At 42.1% G+C, this 19,875-nt stretch overlaps 1 protein-coding gene and 1 non-coding gene across 13 annotated transcripts in view; one reads left to right on the top strand and one right to left on the bottom strand.

Annotated features, from left to right (window-relative positions):
• Window positions 1-1,196: 1,196 nt before the first annotated feature.
• On the bottom strand, window positions 1,197-1,356 carry LOC119856472. Its single transcript, XR_005293321.1, has one exon. It is a non-coding gene; the product is annotated as a U1 spliceosomal RNA (small nuclear RNA).
• An 8,807-nt stretch (window positions 1,357-10,163) lies between these two features.
• The window catches only part of CDC14B (cell division cycle 14B), a 79,653-nt gene continuing 69,941 nt past the window's right edge, over window positions 10,164-19,875 (top strand). For 8 of the 12 annotated variants that reach the window (XR_006281686.1, XM_038401226.2, XM_038401223.2 and 5 more), the window contains exon 1: window positions 10,164-10,499. Coding sequence is in view for 10 of the 12 variants with exons in the window: in XM_038401226.2 (XP_038257154.1) it covers window positions 10,352-10,499 (148 nt within the window). In the remaining 2 variants the exon portion in view is untranslated. Of the gene's footprint in view, window positions 10,500-18,883; window positions 19,014-19,875 lie in introns of those variants that run through there. The other 4 variants (XM_038401227.2, XM_043515192.1, XM_038401229.2 and 1 more) reach the window with 3 other exon arrangements.

Here is a 19,875-nt window from a genome sequence, read left to right on the forward strand (position 1 = left end):
AACACACTTCTGCCTATCTTATACCTGATACTTTAGATTATTAAAAGAGAAGGAATGTTAAATATCCAATTTCCTTGTCACAATTTATGCCCTCTATTTTCTTTTTGCATCATCACTCAATGAAACTGAAAATAGTTCCACTTTTCTTTGTATTTATTTTCACTTTCAAGTTCTCAGAACTGTAATGTTTTGGTTTGCAAACACTGAAGGGAAATTTTGAGGGGGTTCTTTTAACAGGTGCTTTCAATAGAATTTTTTAAAAAAAATCTGAAAACATTTCTATTGGTCTTAAGTTTCACTATTTTTACAAAAGTTTAAAATTGAACTACAACTAAGTGGACAGAGTCCCTTTAAAGTGGGTTTACTGTTTGTAAAATATGCTAATTTGATAGCACTGGAGACTGAATTCAATCCTTACAATTATGGTACAGCCAGTTATAACAATGTCAAATTCCCCACATTATCCCATCAGTGTCCTTTCATCCTGATTTGGAAGGATCATCTTTAAGTCAGTCTCTGTGTCCGTTCAGTCCTTTGCCTCTCTACTGAGTCTACACCAAAGTAATCAGCAAGGGCCAAGTTCAGTGGTTGTTAAGGAGACACCGGTAGTTGAGTTCAGTTTCCAACAAACTAAACTGGTTTCAACTAAAAAGAAGATACTAGCAAATATCCATCAAATAAATTGTTGTCACTATTGAAATAGGCCAGATTCCAAACAGTGACTGCGGGCTGACTGGCTTAACATTCCATTATTAATGTCCCGAGCAATCCAGTTCACAATGAACGAACCATTTTTTATTAATTTCAGTGCAGTGGCACAAATTCAACTTCTGTAAGAAATCAAATGCCACTAACAATGTCTGTTTGGCCTTCAGAATAAAGAACCATAGGTTTAACAGCAGTATTACAGTTCAGCACGCTAGTAAGCATTATTATGGTGTCATAGACATCTTTGTCTATGAGGGGGACATCTTAAAAGAGGCCTTGATCCAGCATCTAATTAATTTTGTGCCTGAAGTCAGATGCAGAGGAACATGACAGTATTTACACATTTAATTACATGATTTATGAGTGCAATCAATTAGAAACCTATATTCTATATGCAGTGTTGTTGTAGCTATGTTGGTCCCAAGATGTTAGAGACAAGGTGGGTGAAGTAATATCTCTTATTGAACCAACGTCTGTTTATTATTTCTCAGGGGAAAGTGCAAACACAATCTCCCACTACTACAAGTTATGCAGTTGAGTTTCCCACAGTGGGGGAAATCACAAGGGTCAGCACCCCTGGAATGCAATGGATGAACCTTATCTTGGGAAAACCACCTCATGATCATGGTATCTTCTGTCAGTCAGAGAGACAAACTTTCAAGCTACACAGAGCTCTTCTTCAGGTCTGGGAAAGGTACAAAGTGTCACAGGTAAATAAAAGATTGAATATTTTAAGGGACCATTTAAGGTGAAATGGCCCTTTAACACCCATGTTAACAACCCCCCAACCTCTCCAAGCTCATCATCAGAAGCATGTTTCCAACAGACCAGGACACAACTCAAAGCAGCACCAGACCCTGCCAGAACAACAGATGCAAAACCTGCAAATATTTTTCCACTGCTACTATGACCAACATCCCCCACAACACGCCTTTCAAGATCCACAAGTCCTACATGTGCCTGTCCCAGCATGTGGTATACCTCATCCAATGCACTAAATGCCCTAATAAAACTGTGTGTGTGAAACCAGACAATCAGTACTCTCTCGAATGAACTCACACAGGAAAATGAAAAGACAAAAGCACCATGTCACCTGTGGGTGAACACGTTTAACAATGTGATAACTCTATATCTGACCTCTCAGTCCTCATCCTCACAGGAAACCTGCACAACACTTTCAAAGGATGAGCCTGGGAGTTTAAATTCATGGTCTTAATAAAGACACTGGATTTATGGCTTATTACAACAATCTGTAACCCACTAACCCCTTTTTGTCAAAAGAACATAAGAACGGCCATACTGGGTCAGACTAATGATCTATCTAGCCCAGTATCCTCTCTTCCAACAATGGCCAATGCCAGATGCTTCAATGGGAATGAACGGGAATTATCAAGTGATCCATCCCCTGTGGTCCAATCCCAACAGTTCTGTGACTACAGGGGTGTTAACAGGCCATTTCACCTTGAATGGTACGTTAGTATATGTGCTAACTGCTTATGCTAAATTATCTGTTCTATCTTGTATTTAGCTGTGACGCTCTGCCTACACTTATAAGCTTGCAGCTGCACGGTGCTCATGTAACTGCATTAGGCTGATGGGAAAGATCTCTCCATTGACATAATAAAACCAGTTCAATGAGTGGCAGTAGCTATGTCAACGGGAGAGCATCTCCTGCCCATATAGCCCTGTGCACATGAGTGCTTATGCTGGCAAAATGTATGTCACACCCTGGAGCAACAAAAGTTTTCCCTGACATAAGAGCTAGTGTAGACATGGCCTTAGTACCTTTCCCAGACCTGCAGAAGAGCTCTGTGCAGCATGAAAGCTTGTCTCTCTCACCAACAGAGGTTGGTCCCATAAATTATCTCACCCATCAGGTCTAAATTCTTCATTTGTGCTTAAAGAACATTCTTTTATAGATTCATAGATACTAAGGTCAGAAGGGACCATTCTGATCATCTAGTCCAACCTCCTGTACAATGCAGGCCACAGAATCTCACCCACCCACTCCTACAAAAAACCTCACCTATGTCTGAGCTAATGAAGTCCTCAAATCGTGGTTTAAAGACTTCAAGGAGCAGAGAATCCTCCCTCAAGTGACCCGTGCCCCATGCTACAGAGGAAGGCGAAAAACCTCCAGGGCCTCTCCAATCTGCCCTGGAGGAAAATTCCTTCCCAACCCCAAATATGGCGATCTGCTAAACCCTGAGTATATGGGCAAGATTCACCAGCCAGCTACTACAGAAAATTTTTTCCTGGGTAACTCAGATCCCATCCATCTAATATCCCATCTCGGGGGATTAGGCCTATTTACCCTGAATATTTAAAGATCAATTAATTACCAAAATCACATTATCCCATCATACCATCTCCTCCATAAACTTATCGAGTAGAATCTTAAAGCCAGATAGATCTTTTGTCCCCACTGCTTCCCTTGGAAGGCTATTCCAAAACTTCACTCATACAAGTGCAGAAAGCTGAATGAGACTATCTTTGAATAAGGTTGTCACCTCCCTGGTTTTTAAATGGGTTACCTGATCTCCCAGTCTCCATCCTATCTCCCCACATTATAAACTTCCTCCCCTAGACACCACCTTCCAATTCTCACAACATTACAGGAGTGCTACCACACTTCCCTCACACTACTAGTCTGCTTTTGTGCCTCTGTGTCTTTTAACTGATGTCCTACTTGTTTGGAGGTTTGCGAGAGTGATGGTATGAGAATGAAGGAAAGAGATTGCAGATGGAAGACAGAGGAGTAATGAAAACAGGCAAATGATGTGAGAAGTTGGAACTCACATGAGGAGACAGAGAGGTACCAGATGAGAACTAGAGACCAAGAAGAGAAAACAGCCAGCACACCATCAGAAAGAGAAGAAAGACCACAAGGATGTGGTACAGTTTAGGATAAAGTTGTGAGTTGGTGGGATGTGCAATGACTGGGCTAAAATTTAGTTTGAAAAGGTGACAATTTTACTTTTGGAACTGATAATCCTTGCTCTAAAACCAGCTAGTTTCCCCCCTTACATAATGATGCAAAGTAATTCTACCTTCTGCAAGCCTAGAGGGTAAGGAACTTGAGTCAGAAATCAAATCCTTACATGGTAGAGCAGAGCATAATCATAGAGTCATGCTGCCTTGAGGGGGGACACGACAAAAACTTATGAATTCAAACAGAGTTTTTAAACATCAAAACTAGTACAGAAATTATAAAATAATTTGGAAAAAGGCCAATAAGAGTAGGACTGAAAGAACTAATTAAAACTTCAATTCTGCAAATTTTTGTGTGTGAGTGATTAACTGCATCCACACAAAGTCTCATTGACTTCATTGGAGCTCTGTGCAGGCACAGCAATCTGCCCATGCTGTTACCCTAAAATTTTAGATGCCAATGATGTTAACCTACAATGGCACTTTTAATTTAACCAAAGAACAACAAGGTTGTGGCCTGCCCTAAAGGAAATGCCAGGGTGTTACCAGGAGGCTTGTGTTCAACCCGCGGAAGAGTCCCCAGAGCAAGCTAGTTTTGGTAACCCCTGAAAGGACACAGATACAGCCTTCCGCTCAAGGATGAACACACAAGAGTAACTCTTTGAAAACAAAATAATTATTTATTTAAAAGAAATAAGTGGTTACAATGTACTTAATGAAGCAAGACATTATATGGAACATAGTAAAAATGCAATAAAATTACATTTAAAGCATCTTATAATGAGCGTAGCACTGTGAAATAAAGACACAGACTGCTTGCAATAGCTGACACCCCACCCAAAGAATACAGTAACTTCAATGTAATGTGCATATAGATATTCCCCTATAAACAAAGGCTTTTAGTTTTAGTGATACAATTTAACCCCATACTTAATACAATGTGGTATACACAACCTCTATATACCCACAAGAAAAAACATTACCATATTCACAAATTAAAAATAAAACATTTACTTAACATCAACATTGACTCTTAATATTAAACATTTAACATTCTGTAAATGCTGGCCAAGCAGTTACCAGATGGGTAGGGGAGATCTCCCTCAGGACGCAGGCATCCAGCTTTATTTGCAGACAAACCCATACACTCTTAAATAATAGATATAAAAAAGATCAGACTTATACGTCTTCAAAAGTTTCCCTCTGACTCATCTAATTGGTCCTTCTGCTCTGTCTGATTTCCTGAAGTATGTGCTCCACAGCTGCGCTGTTGCTCCGTCGGGCAGCAGATGCCCTGGCGGTTGCTGCTCTTCTGTTGCTGCTGGCAAGGTAGCTGCTAGCAGGCAGTTGTTCGTTGCCACAGCAACCTTAGAATTCTGCTGCTGCTTTTTCAAGTAGCTGCTTTTCAGGATGTTCAGTTCTTCTTTTCAGGCAGCTTCCATTCGCATGCAAAGCCTCAAACCTACTTCTTTTCAACCTGTTAGTTGAAAGTCTCCTTTGCCTAACCCACTACAGACTCAGCCTGCTGGCTGTCAGCCTTACATACTGGTTGCTCTCTCAAGGTCAGCTCCTCTCAGCCAATCAGCTGCTAGCTTTTTCCAGCTCCTCCGCATGACATCATACCTATTCTTAGGTAGGAATGCTCCTCCCTCTGACATCATCTTGGATTCTAGATGTTTTAAGTACCTCCCTCTGACGCCATCGTGGTTGCTAGAACTTTCCACTATCTAAATTTAAGCTATTATCCTTGTCTTCGCCATTTTGGCCAGCCATGTTGTATTTTCTACATTTAAACGATCAATTTCTACTTAATGAGAGCCTTCATCTTAAAACTAATTACTGTTTTATGCAAATCAAAGTATCCTAATACTGTCACCACCTTAATTGTATCAACTGGGAGAAGTGAATTTTACAGCGTTTTCAACTCCCTTCCAAGGTTTTTCTGCAAGCTTCTATTAAGATGCTGCAAGATATTTCAAAACACTCAAAGCAAAATTCTCTCATTACAGTGACCAATGAATGGCAAGACTGGGGCCCATGTTGACTGTAATGTGAAATGTTGTACAAAATCTGATCATAATTTTATATCGTGTACTAGTTCAACATTAATTTAAAAAATTGACCCAATGAATAGTGAAAAAACCAGCAAGAGACAGTCACCTCATACCCAGCAGATGGCAGAATACACTCAGAAAGAGGTTCTATAGTCCATCAAATGGAGATGGGAAGGGAAAAAAGGCTCTGCTTTTCAAAAACTGCACTTAAATTGTCTAAACATGTGTCACAGGGTGGCTGGTTCCTGTGATTAAAGCAGTCCAGTGCCCCTGTGCCAGAGGAGGTGCTTCTAGTTGAGCCAATTAAGGGAGTGGGACAACACCTGTGCTATAAAGGGTCTAACAATGGCTCTGTGAGAACAGAGCTTGAAGGGGGAAGGATTGCATTGAAGTTGTAGGGAGAGAGGGTTTCCTGTAGTGGTCCCTAAATGAGGGAGTTGGAGCTAGGTAAGACGATCCAGCTGTAAGTTTTGTTTTTCCTTTGGGAAAAAGCAAAGAAGGCAGCCCAAGCCTTGTGTTCTCTGCAGGGGCTCAGACAGTAGGAAGGGACAGCACCTCAGGGAGGAGGGGTTGTGCCCAGCTTTAGGCTGCGTGGAGCCTAGTTTAAGGATGGGTGGAAGATTTTGGTTTTGTGTTTGCTTTTCTGGAACTCTGTGTTAATAAAAACCAGACCCCAAGATGGGTTGTTATCGGATTACAAAGACTGTGTGGAGTTTGTTTAAGGAGCCCTGAAGAAGGGGAAAACAGAGGCAGGGCACTGTGGAGACATCTCTGGCTACCAAAGAGTGCTTATTTGGCAGCTACTGTGTAACACTGCACTTCTGTTTTATTTTTTTAAGCCATTTTAAGTGACAGATTTATTTCAAGGTACCACAAAGGGCAAGTAGCATGCATGGAAAAATAACTATTTTCAGCTATATTGTGTCTTTGTTTTCAAAATTTTAATTTTAAAACCACAATTTTAAAACATTATTTTTTGAAAATAGCGATATATTTGAAAGTCTCTCTTTTAAGAAAGAGGGTCACTTAATGATGAGGTAGTAGGCAGAAGATAGCTGCACGTCCCGATCAACAAAGCGTGGCCTTTACTCTCAGCTGCGTGCTGCAGGAATCACACAGGAAGCTTTCTTCACTTTGGGCCCAATTCTAAAAGGTGCTGAGTATCCTCAACCCTCACCAAGCTCACTTCTGACAGCCTTGCTTACACTGAGTTGTACCTTATGCTGAAGGTAGGCTCATTAAAACTAGTATTAATAAAGGAATAAGAGCAGCAGAATAAAGCCCCCATATCTGAATCATCCCACTACAGTCAAATCATGTAAGTGTTTGTAGGATCAGGCTCATAAATTAGGATGTGGCTATGGCTTTGCTAGCAATTTTAAATGAGCTCATAAACCTGCCAGTTCAACTCTCGCATGATATCACCATAATCTTTTAAGGTAGACATGCCATTACACATAATGGCCCAAACTCATCAGGGACTGCAGTTAGACTGGAAGATCTAGTATTGTTTTAATAAAAGATCTGATAGTGAACTGACTCCTTCTACCAGTTGTTATAAGAATTATTGCCTGAAGGGAATTAGAAAATATACAATGTATATAGTGAGTGGCCCTGCCTAAACCCACAGCAGCAAGGCATGGAAAGCAAACAGAAAATGCTGTTGAAGACAAGGGAAGATAATAAGCAAATGTACCCTGGAAAACTGCTATTTGAGAGCGTTCTTTTATTGCTTATTGTTCTGATCTCCTGAGTCAGCTGAAAGTACTAAAAATGCCTATGCTTTCTATACAACATCTTAAAATGTTAATACCATTACAGCTGAGCTGCACCTGTGTTGAATGCCTACCAAATATGCTTACATTTATTCCAAATGTAGATAGGGCCTTAGGGACTGGAGGCAGAATCTGTGTTGCATTTCTAGTTCACTCTCTCTGGCAGTCTGTGAGACCTTGAGTATTTTTGCTTTTAGGACAGGAAGCCAAGCCCATCTTGGTCAACCATCTGTTTGCCTGGACCACTGCTATGTAGGGGTTTCTTTTATGGTAGACTGGGGTCGCTGCTTGCATGGTCTATTGTGGAAAATTTAATTGTATACTTTCCAACCAGTGGAGCAAACGAGTTCTCCAAAAACTGAACAACAATGTGCAAGACACTAGGCCAACATCTAAAGCATCAATATACAAATCTTTGTAAAGCACAACTCAAAACCAATCATGCTACATTGCTTCAGATCCCTGCTCAGAACTATCACACTAGCTGACTTCCTCAGAATACTAAAATATACAAACTTTAGGCAGGCTTTATCAAATACAAAATCATTAATCATAAACTAGAGGTGGAAACAGGGAGACACAAAACAGACTTCAAACCCAGAGAGTTGCAGTGCAACCAGTCTAATAGAGAGGAGACTGAGAGGGAGGGACATTCTACTCCAATGTCCAAAATAGAATAGAGTGCAAAAAAGATATTTCTTCAAAACACTAAAAATGATTAAAGGTTTTTATGTAAAAGGAATGAGAGAAAACTGTGTCTAAACCTAGGAGAATGGACAGAGACAACAGAGATGGCATCACGATACATAGCAGCCTGTCTCGGGATTGAGAATGGACAGAATTGACAAACGGAGACAGGAAAAAATATCACACTTACACGGTGAAGCCTTATCCTGGGCAAAGTATACCTTCCTCTGACAGCTACCTGAGGAATTTGTCTCTTCCTTATGCTTTGGCAACAATTGTATAGGTTCTCATGACAATAAAATATTATTAAATGGAATTGAATTGCTTACTCTTAATGTATTGTAATAGGTACATTACAATTAAAAATAAATCTAAAATATCCTATTCCAACAAAGTCCATTTTATGTAGAAACAGATGTTCTTTTCATAATAGCAAGTTCCTTCCCCTATATTGCTGTGTGATAAACTGTGTGCCAGGTGGCTGGCACCCTCTGCCCCCAGAGATGGCTGAATCTCAGCAGCACAAGTATGTGTAGTCTGTGATGCTATTTGAAATTCTTTGGTATGTAAGGTGCTATATAAACGTAAAACATTATCTAGGGCACTCTAAGAAGAAAGTGGTTTTGTATGTGAGTGTGGATGTATCAGAGGTTATTATGAATTCTTTGAATTGTAGTGACACCCTATTCATTGACCAGGACCCTAGTGTACTAGGTACCATAAAAATACAGAATGAGAAAGCAGTCCCTATCCCAAAAAGCTTACATGGGTGTGTCAGGGGTATATGAATGTGTAAAATGCAGGGCCAGACCTAGACTAAATGGTGCCCCAGGCGAGAAGTGTCTTCAGCGCCCTCCTCCATTTGTTAAACTTTTGAATAATTTACAGCACCTTGAGCCCAGCCTCCCTCAAGCCCAGGACCCATGTGGTTGCCTGGGTTGACTGCCCCTAAATCCGGCCCTGGTAAAATGTGTGTGTTGCATGCTGGGCATGAATGGACGTGCATATGGGGCAGTATAGACAGACTGAATAGGTGTGGGGGGATATGTGTATGAAGTTATACAGTGGTGCTGGAACAATCTGTATAGCGCCAGGGGTGCTGAGAGCCATTGAACCCATATATGATGGAAACCACTTCAAGCCAACTCCAGCGCCTATGAAGAGGTGAGAGATATGTGAAGTTATATTTTATATAGGGAAGGGCGTATCTGAGGTGTATGTAGGCATGTATGGGAATGGAAGGAATGGATGTATGAGTGTACATGGGGATGGTGTAAGCAATGGTGTAAAGAAAGGGTGTATTTCAGTGTGTACTGGGATGTTTATATGTATAAGCGATAGGGTGATCATACATTCTGTTTTGGCTAGGACAGTCCCTTTTTTAAGCCCTGTCCTGGCCATCCTGACTTTTTTGGCAAAAGTGGGCATTTGTCCGGTTTGCTTTTGCCAACTTCATCAGCTGGCAAGAGCAAACGGGACAAATGCCCACTTTTGTCAAAAAGTGGGGTGCAGAGGAATGAGCAGGAGGGTGAGCAGAGATGCCAGCCCCACCTGGGAGCTGGGGGGAGGTAGGGCTTGAGCGAGCAGCAACGCCAGCCCCAGCCTTTGGGAAATATGGTCACCCCAATAAGGGAGCATAAGGTGGTCCATAGTGGTCTGTATGGGAATATATGAAGGTGAAGGAACTTTTTATTATGTGCGTATGGTGCTTGGCACAATGGCTTCGGAGCCTCTGAGCAGCCCCATATCAGAAATAATACAGAACAACACGCAGGGGTGTGTGTCTGTGGTGGGGGGATGTATGTGTAGGAGGGTGAAGCAGCACACAGCAGGGTCTGTCGGTGCAGAAGGCTGGCGCATGGAGCCACATCGCGGGGCGTCTGGACACGTGGGAGGGTCACACAGCTCTTTGCCCCTGGCCTATCCGTAATGATCATTTACCTCTATGACGTCACTTTACCCGACGCGAACTGGGCACGATGACGTCACGCCCCTCCCACCCAATCAGAGGCACAGGCAGGGGGCGCGAAGCCCCCGCTGCGGGGGAGGCGGACGAGAGGCGTCGGCAGCCGCCGTGGCTGGCTCGGGCTCTTTCCCCTCAGGCAGCCCGAGCCCCGGCCCGGGCGAGCGGGCTCAGCGCGGCGGGGATGAGCCCGGCTGCCTCGCCCCCCCCGTAACGGCGCCGCCGCCGCCGCCATGAAGCGGAAGATCTGGTCCGGGGCCCGGCGCCACTCGGCCCCGGCGCTGCCGGCCGTGAAGAAAACTCGGAGCGCGGCGGCTGCAGCCGCGGGGGTGGAAGAGGAGCCGCCCCCGTCCGGGCCGGCGAGCTGCATGGAAGTCACCGGTGAGCGGGGGCGCCGGGGGCGGGAGGCAGCCAGCGCCCGGGTTGCCTTGCCCGGGCAGGCATCACTGGCGCCGTGTGTGCGATGGGCAGCGGGAGCGTCAGTCCGGGGGGCAGCAGCAGCAGCAGCAGCAGCAGCTGCAGGGTCCGTGCGGCGGGATTGGCGGAACTTGCTCCTCCTGCTCCCCTGGAGGGTAGGCACCAGCCGGCTCTTCCCTCTCGCCAGGCTTCAAAACAATAGGGGAGAGCGAAACCCTTCTCCCTGCGTCCACCTGCCTCTCGCAGCAGCCTCCGCCGGCCTTCCCCGTGCACGTTACAAGTTGCTGGCAAACTTTATGGGAGCCGCCACGTCATGTGACGACTTCCATGGGCTTTGTTTTAAACGCTAGCCCCGGAGCGGGGGAGGGCTTGGCTGGTGGCACACGGGTCTCCCTGAAAGCGCAGAGAAAATAGGTAGGTCTCCCGCGGTCTGAAATGCCTCTACAGAGTGTCTGCCGTTTAAAAATCATTAGCAGAATGCGTTAACCATGCTTAGGAGTGGCCTGCTCGTCCTGTCTTGCCGTACTGACTTCAGTGTTGGGCTCAACAGAGAGTCAGGTGTCAAATATTCTGCGGGAAGTTCCTGGTTTTGCTTTTCCTGAGTCCTAAATGAAAGGAATGTCTGCAAGAAAAGGAAACTTTCTCTTTCTTCGCCTGCTTCTTGCTGCTGCTTTTCTTCTTCCCCTCCCTCCTCTCTTTTTTTCTCAGGGCAGCCTTCAGTACAGCAAAACAATGCTTTGTTGTCTTTTGCCCACTCACTTAATAAATGCTTGTCTGACTGGCTGTTGTTGATACAATAATTGTTTTACACAGATTTCAATTTTAGAAGTTTTTACCGTAGCAGACAAAAGCATCTCTAATTTAGCATTCTGATTCACATCACAGAAGTCCAGAAAAGCCTACCCTTAAAGGGTGGCACTAGAAAACAGCTGTCTTACACTATTTTATAGTACTGATGGAAAAGAAGAATGGAAATATAGTTCCATCTGTCAAACCTCTTAATCTTCTCTGTGAACATATGATGTGGTCTGTGATCTACGGCAGGTCAGACTAGATCAGTGGTTCTCAGACTTTTTGAATTGGCGACTCCTTTCAGACAGCAAGCCCCTGGGTGCGACCCTCCCCTTATAAATTAAAAACACACATATATATATCTATATATATAAAAATGCTCTTTTAAATGCTACATTTATAATCAAATTGTTTAAAATAAATCTAACATTTCTCATCACTTTTAAATTAAGACTAAAACACATTTTTATCAAATTATTATGAGCAGAAAAGGTTTTTTTTAATAGTTACTATTTAATACGGGGAGCGGGGCACGAAGAAACTTTGTCAGTATCACTTTTCACAGCAGACTTAGTGCCCCACTACCACGCTTACTTCTGAGCTGCTGCTGACCGCAGCATTGCCTTTAGAGCCGAGAGGCTGTGAAAAATGATATTAACAAACATACAACTATCACTTTCCGCAGCAGACTTACTAGTGCTCTGTGTTCCTTCTAAGGCAGTGATGGGCAACCTGCGGACCGCACGCTGCCCGTCAGAGTAATCTGCTGGCGGGCCATGAGCCAGTGTTTACATTGACCATCCGCAGGCACGGTTTCGCCATTCCCGGCCAACGGAAGCTGCGGGAAGTGGCACGAGCCACAGGGACTTGCTGGCCACCGCTTCCCGCAGCTCCCATTGGTCGGGAACAGCAAACCACAGCCACTGGGAGGTGTGGGCAGCCGTGCCTGCGGACGGTCAATGTAAACACTGTCTCGTGGCCCACCAGCGGATTATAATCCCTGACGGGCCGCATGCAGCCCGCAGGTTGCCCCCCACTGCTCTAAGGTGTGCACCTGTGTGGCCACACAAGAAAGCATCAAGAGCCACGCACCTAATTAGTGGAGCAGGGCAGGCATGCAGCCACAGGTAGGCCTGGACCCTGGAGAGGATGTGTAAGGTGGTGGGGGAGGGGAATAGATGGTGGGTGGAGACAGTGTGGGGTGGGAAGCTTGGGGCACTAACTGCTAGGGCGAGGAGAGATGCCTCTCCCCACTGACGCCTGCTCAATCTTTCCACAGTAGAACCACGCCAGTTTGGCTGGGTTATACAGAAGGGTAACAGGATTTGGTGCCTGGACATGTTCAATATCTCTAGATGAATAGGAAAAGATTCAATATTGTCCTATTCAGTTACTGACAGAGCCTGATCTGATTCCCTAGCAGAAAGTATTGTAATATAATCTTGCAAATTAGAAAACAGGCTTTTACAATTCACATGCTAAATGGCAGTTATCTACATAGCTCTTGTAACAGAAAATTATACAAGGCCCTGTATTACTTTTTGCTAAAAAGTAATAGATTAGTTAGAATGAATACATAGCAAGGTCAACTTCAGATGCAGCATCAGCAATTCTTTAGTAGAAAGGTACAGAAAGCTGCTTAAGTATGACCAGCAATTTAGGTTTTTTGTTTGTATTGGTGATGCACATCGGCACATTATCTCATTATTGGTGCTGGACATAACAAAATTCATTCTGCACATGGATGAAAAAAATTAGAGGGAACATTTCTAGTGCCCCATTGCCACCCTTACTTCTGGGCTGCTGCTGGTGTTGCCTTCAGAGCTGAGTAGCCGGAGAGTGGTAGCTGCTGGCCAGGCTCCCAACTCTGAAGGCAGCATCACTGCCAGTAGCAGCACAGAACTGCAGAAGTAAGGGTGGCAATGCCATGTCATGCCACTCCTACTTCTGCCTAAAGTTTGACCTTTGTGTTGGGGGGGGGTAAGGCAAACTTTAGGGTGGCTACAGCCCTCACAAGCCCCCCCTAGAGCTGCCCCACCTAGGTGTCTAACTGTTAAATTATAATTTTTATTTTTGCTGATCCCAGTGCTCTGATTGGTTTGGTTTGCAGTTTAACGCAGCTCTTCAATTGCTGAAAAATCAAGCCCTCTAATGTTGTCTTGGTCCCACTTTTTAGTCACAAGCCAACAAAGCTGCTTGCATGATACTACAATCTCCAGAGTCCAATTTCCTTAAAATGATGAAAATACAAATATATATTTTGTTTAGGATCAATGATTGCTGCATTATGTTTACAATACTTTTTGAAATAAATACACTACATTGCAGTGGAAAGGTGTGTATAATTTTCTGTAATGCTAGATTTAAATTATATATTTTATAGTAGTTGCTCTCTGTTTCATGCAAATACGCGTGACCTCCGTGTAATAACCTTGCCACCCCGTGAGAGGTTGCATTGTAATTGCCAGTTTGAGAACCCCTGGACTACATGAGCTGGTGGTCCCTTCCTGCCTTAAACTCTATAACTCTGTATGTTTTAAAAAATTGATATTTGGTCTTTGGAAAAGAATTAAAATCATGTTTTTTTCATAAAACAACCTAATTCATTGTCTGCCCTTTAATTTTGTGCTCTCTGCCTTACCAAAGAAAATTGTGGGTAAACCCCAGGCTCCACTCCCCTAGGCAGCTCTGCACAAACTGCTCAACTTGCACAAAGCCTCAGTGATTTCAGTTGTGCTTCGTTTTGCCTCTGTGGAGCAGCATGCGGGGTTTGGGTTGCTCTTTTCTAGTTTAAAGGGATGTTTGAACTCTAGTTAGTTTAAATTTTTTACTACAGTTGGGTATTGTAGCTGCCCTTGAGTCTCCTTTCAACTTTTGAGAATGATATGATTTACTTAAAAACAAACACAAAACCCTTTCCTCTTCCTGTGTGAAAGACCCATGCAAATAGGAAACTCTGTCTATAGAAGAGAGTAAAACTGAGAATACACAAAGTAAACAAACTGGAAAAAAAAGTTTTTCTGTTACAGTGATCTAGGTGGTACTCATAACAATAGCTGGTTTAAAAAAATAGACTGAGGTATTGTTTTTTCAATTAGTTGATGGCTTCTTTTAAATTAAAGCAAAGCTGGAAATGACGTATCAAGGTTCACACAATTTTATCATGGAAAAACATATAACATTTTGTGGACAGGGCCTGGTGGACTGAATATACAAACTCACTGTGCCAGACTCCCATTTTAAAACAAACCAAATAAATGGTGTTGTAAAGGAAAATAATCTAAAATAGTCCAATCTAAAATAAAAATATAAGGAAATTTATTGATACAAATAAACCTCTGTAGTTACACTGGTATAACTCCCTGTGTGGACACTTGTATTCCAGAATACTAGTGCCTTTTTCCCCTGGGTTTTTTATATTGCCTCCAAAGTGACATAAACTTAATTGGAAAATGCACTTTAATTCTGGAATAATAGTGTCCACACATGGAGTTTTAGCATAATAGTTCTGCTGGTAAATTGCCCATGTAGACAAGTGTTAGCAACTAGACCAGAGGTGGGCAAACTACGGCCTGGGGGACCTTCCCAGGAGCTGCTCGGCCCCTGGCTCCTGGCCTGGGAGGCTCGACCCGGCTCCTCCCTTGCTGTCCCCCCTCCCCCGCAACCTCTTGCCACGCCGCTGGTGCAATGATCAGGGTGGCGAGCTCCTGGGGCAGCGCAGCTGCAGAACCTGTGCTCTGTGCTGCACTGTGTGTGGCTGGCTCCAGCTGGGCAGCGTGGCTGTAGCGCCACCAGCCACCGTTGCTCCAGGCAGCGCGGTAAGGGGGCACGGAGCAGGGGGGTTGAATAGAGGGCAGGGGAGTTCGAGGGCGGGGGTGTGGATAGGGGTTGGGGTGGTCAGAGGGAGGGGAATGGGGGGGTTCCGGGGGCAGTCAGGGAGAATGGGGTGGTTGGATTGGGCAGGGGTCCCGGGGGGAAAAGTCAGGAAGGAGAGGAGGGGTTGGATGGGGCAGTCAGGGGCAGGGGCAGGAGGTCCGGGGGCAGTCAGGGAGGGGTGGATGGGGCAGGTATCCTGGGGAGGCCATCAGGGGACGAGAAGCAGGAGGGGTTGGATAGGGAGCAGGGGCTGGGCCACGCCTGGCTGTTTGGGGAGGCAAAGCCTCCCCTAACAGGCCCTCCATACAATTTTGGAAACCCAGTGTGGCCCTCAGGCCAAAAAGTTTGCCCGCCCCTGAACTAGACAACTAGCATTCCTACCATTTCACATGGCATCTCAATGCACAACCCTTAGTTCATCTAACTAACATCTAACATAGAAGATGTAAAGCCCCAATCCTGCAAATACACACACTGGTAAATGGGATTCTGTCCAGTCTAACAAATATGCTCTAAAGCATCTGTTTGCAAAATCAGTGCCAAAGTACTTGTGAACATTGCATGTTGCCTTCTCCTTCTCTCCTAATGCAACAGCTTTAAACAAACCTAAATATTTTTAAATACTTGTAATCTGTGGGTGTAACAAATCATGGTGGTCTGATGTCACGTACATGGATTACAAATTCTGTTGTGTATTATATTTGGGTATTTAACACTACAATCTATAAACATTATAGTACTTCAGTTATTACTAATAGCTCTTTGTCAGAATAAGCTTCAGTAAGTATTCTTTTAAAAATTATTTCTCATACACAGTTTTGCTTTTTTCCTTAACTCTCTCCATTGCAATCCTAACACTTTTTGAGATGTTTTACTCTGGTGGTGTAAAAAAAGGCACTGGATGGGAAAACACTGCAGATTTTCCCATATTCCTGTGAATGCATGGTAGGTACATGCCACATTCCGGGAATAACATCAAGGACGTAGGAAAATGATTGGCTAAAGAATACAATTCATTAAAGTTTCTGTTGTGCTGTATTACAGTGGATTTCAAATTTCGTCATTTTTTCTTCCAACTAATGCATGACACTCAGATAATGTGAATTTTAATTGCCAACACTGAACAAACTCATCTCCACTTATTAGATGTAATCTCCCAAGTCTTTCAAAATGATAGCTATATACAATGCAAATAAATTGTAGAGATCGTATTTAAGATGGGTAGGCAGTTTTTTATCTCCTATCTTTGGTATGTATGTTCTGTACATTTCTCTAACTATGCCTGAGAAATAAGATTCTAAAGCATGTTGTGTTGCATTGTAACTTTCCAACAAAATTATTTAGACAAGTTTGGTTACAATTTGCAGGAGATAATGCTGCCCGCTTCTTGTTTTATAATATCACCTGATAGTGAGAACAGGCATTCGCATGGCACTGTTGTAGCTGGTGTCGCAAGATATTTACATGCCAGATGCGCTAAAGATTCATATGTCCCTTCATGCTTCAACCAACCACCATGCACGTTCATTTTCATCATCTGAGTCAGATGCCACCAGCAGAAGGTTGATTTTCTTTTGTGGTGGTTCGAGTTCTGTAATTTCTGCATCTGAGTTTTGCTCTTTTAAGACTTTTGAAAGCATGCTCCACACCTCTTCCCTCTCAGATTTTGGAAGGCACTTCAGATTCTTAAACCTTGGGTCGAGTGCTTTAGAAATCTCACATTGCTGTCTTCTTTGCATTTTGTCAAATCTGATGTGAATGTGTTTTTAAAACAAACGTGCTGGGTCATCATCCGAGCCTGCTATAACATGAAATATATGGCAGAATGTGGGTAAAACAGAACAGGAGACATACAATTCTCCTTTAAGGAGTTTTTAGTCACAAATTTTATTAACGCATTATTTTTTAACTAGAGTCATCAGCATGGAAGCATATCCTCTGGAATGGTGACCGAAGCATGAAGGTGCATACAAATGTTTAGCATATCTGGCGCGTAAATACCTTGTGACGCCGGCTACAATAGTGCCATGCGAACGCCTGTTCTCACTTTCAGGTGACATTGTAAATAAGAAGCAGGCAGCCGTATCTCCCGTAAATATAAACAAACTAGTTTGTCTTAGTGATTGGCTGAACAAGAAGTAGGACTGAGTGGACTTGTAGCTCTAAAGTTTTATATTGTTTTGTTTTTGAGTGCAGTTATGTAACAAAAATATCTACATTTGTAAATTACACTTTCATGATAAAAAGATGGCGCTACAGTACTTGTATAAGGTAAATTGAACAATGCTTTTTCTTTTGTTTATCATTTTTACAGTGCCAATGTTTGTAATAAAAGTAGTATAAAGTGAGCACTGTACACTTTGTATTCTGTGTTTGTAATAGAAATCGATATACAGTATTTGAAAATGTAGAAAAAATTAAAGTATTTAATGAATTTCAATTAGTATTCTGTTGTTTAGCAGTGTGATTAATTACAATTAATTTTTTTAATCGCGATTAATTTTTTTTAGTTAATCACTTGATTTAAGTGTGATTAATCAACAGCCCTACTTTGGAGTTCTTTTACTTAGGATGGGTGTCAATTTTGTTTACGTTGAGAAATTTATTTCTACAGAGAAGTGCTGTAGGGTCTGCAATATACTCATGCTTTAATTCTGACTCTTTTTACTTAAGCTGTCAATTGGAATTTTCATGAAATATTTTGTTGGCTTAACATATGCATTGATGATTTCTATTTAAACAACATAATTCACAAGTCTGTCTTGATATTGTTGCATTATGGAGAAAACACAATTTTCTGGAATGATAGGAACTTTTTTTTTTACTGAGACTTGTGTTTTTCACTGTTGTTTGTAAACATTTTTCAGTGAGTTTTCATTATAAATCTCTCTCATTTTATCAGCATGACCTCATTTTCTTATGACTCTCTTTCAAAATCTTCCTTGATTTGAAAAAGTGGTTAAGGTTTTTGTTGTCTAATCCAGTGCTAAAAGTGTGGGAACTCTGTTCTCTCAGATTTACATGTCTGTTACATGGGAGCAGCAGAGAACAGGGACTATATATTATTTTAGGGAAGGTAGGGCCATGATTGTGGAACAGATCTCATCAGTCTGAGGAAAAAACCCTATTCATTTTCAAACAATGTGTTTAACTTTATATTTAATTTTTACCTGTGTCCTCATACTCTTGTTCAGAAAGTATGCTGATACTTGGTTTCTATCATGGTCATCAGTTTTATCATCTCTTGGCTTTGATTTCTGCAATGATGAGTGAGTTCTTTATGATGTAAGATGACTGATTGATTGAAAAACTTCAGTTTTATTTATATTAGTTTGGCATCACAGAGTGTTATACTTGTACGTTATCTATTGCATCTTTTTGATAACTGCTAGGTTTAGAAAGAATTGTTTGGATTCTCTGAACCCTAACTTTTAATAAATATTGGTACATAACTCAGATCTGTAAAACACTTACTACTAGCACAGAAAATTACTCTCAGACTTTATTCTTTATTATTTGGCGTATGCAGTCCAGTCAAGCCAACCCACACCATTGTTGATAAGAATGGTCAAGGCATGAAGACCTCTAGGATAATACTAATATTTATAATTCAGTATGAGCAAGACCATTTCAGATTTAAATAATTTAAGATTTGTTAAAGTCTGTAATATCTTTTTATATAAATACAGTCTCTTATGCATTTATATTCCGAGGGACTTGTTAGCTGCCTTACCATCAAGTTCAAGAACTTTCATTTTGTCAAAAGAACAAGTGTATCTTCACTCTTCAGACACCAGAACAGTCTCTCTGGTAAGAACAGGCATGTTTACTTGCTGTCTAATATTAAAGTGCTGCTGTATATTAGCTGCCTGTTGAATTCAAAGTTCTGTCTATAAAGACTTTGACTTGCAGATCTCTAGAGACCTCAGGATTGTTGTGGGTGATGGAAAGGAGAATATTTTTTAGGAAGTGCTATTCATTCCTTTTCCAGAATCAAGTAAATAAGATCATGAAGAGGAAGCTGCTGGTATCCTGCTGATACCCTGCATAGATATTTTCACAGCTCATTGCCTGCTTGTAGAGGCAAGAAATCAACCAGCCCTACTCCTCCATCCCTCTGATACAGGATTAGCAAGCTCCCCTTAGCTTCTGCCAGTGTAAAATTAAGCTTTGTTTTTCATCACAATAACTTTCTTTTTTGTTGAAATAATGTATATGAAAAATAGTTTCCAACAAAATGCTTGGCTTTTAACTTTTTGAAGATGCATGACTTTTTTATTTAAATAAGTGCAAGAAAACATACGTCCTTCTCCTGCAATCAGGACCCTTACAGAGCCCCACTGACTTAATTTCAGTTGTAATAATTTCACAGTGTGTATAATAGTGCTGTTTAAAAATGTAACAGGTTAATACTTGGTTACTGTAAAACAGAGCCAGAAATGCTTTTGAGGAAACCTGAATAAAATAGTTTTGTTGAGTAGTTTCTCATCCTGCTGACACTGTCATTGAGGCTAAAATACTCAGCACTGTAGTAAGATAGTAGTCTGAGAAGGCAAAAGTAAATAACCTAATTCTGTTCTGAATTATTTCATTTTATATTCCTTTCTTAAATTCCCCAGTTAAGGGAATACCTTAACAATATGAAGTTTATTTGCAGTTTTCTTTATTTTAT

Source organism: Dermochelys coriacea, chromosome 5, assembly GCF_009764565.3.
Source record: "Dermochelys coriacea isolate rDerCor1 chromosome 5, rDerCor1.pri.v4, whole genome shotgun sequence".
In the NCBI taxonomy this organism is placed as follows: domain Eukaryota; kingdom Metazoa; phylum Chordata; order Testudines; family Dermochelyidae; genus Dermochelys; species Dermochelys coriacea.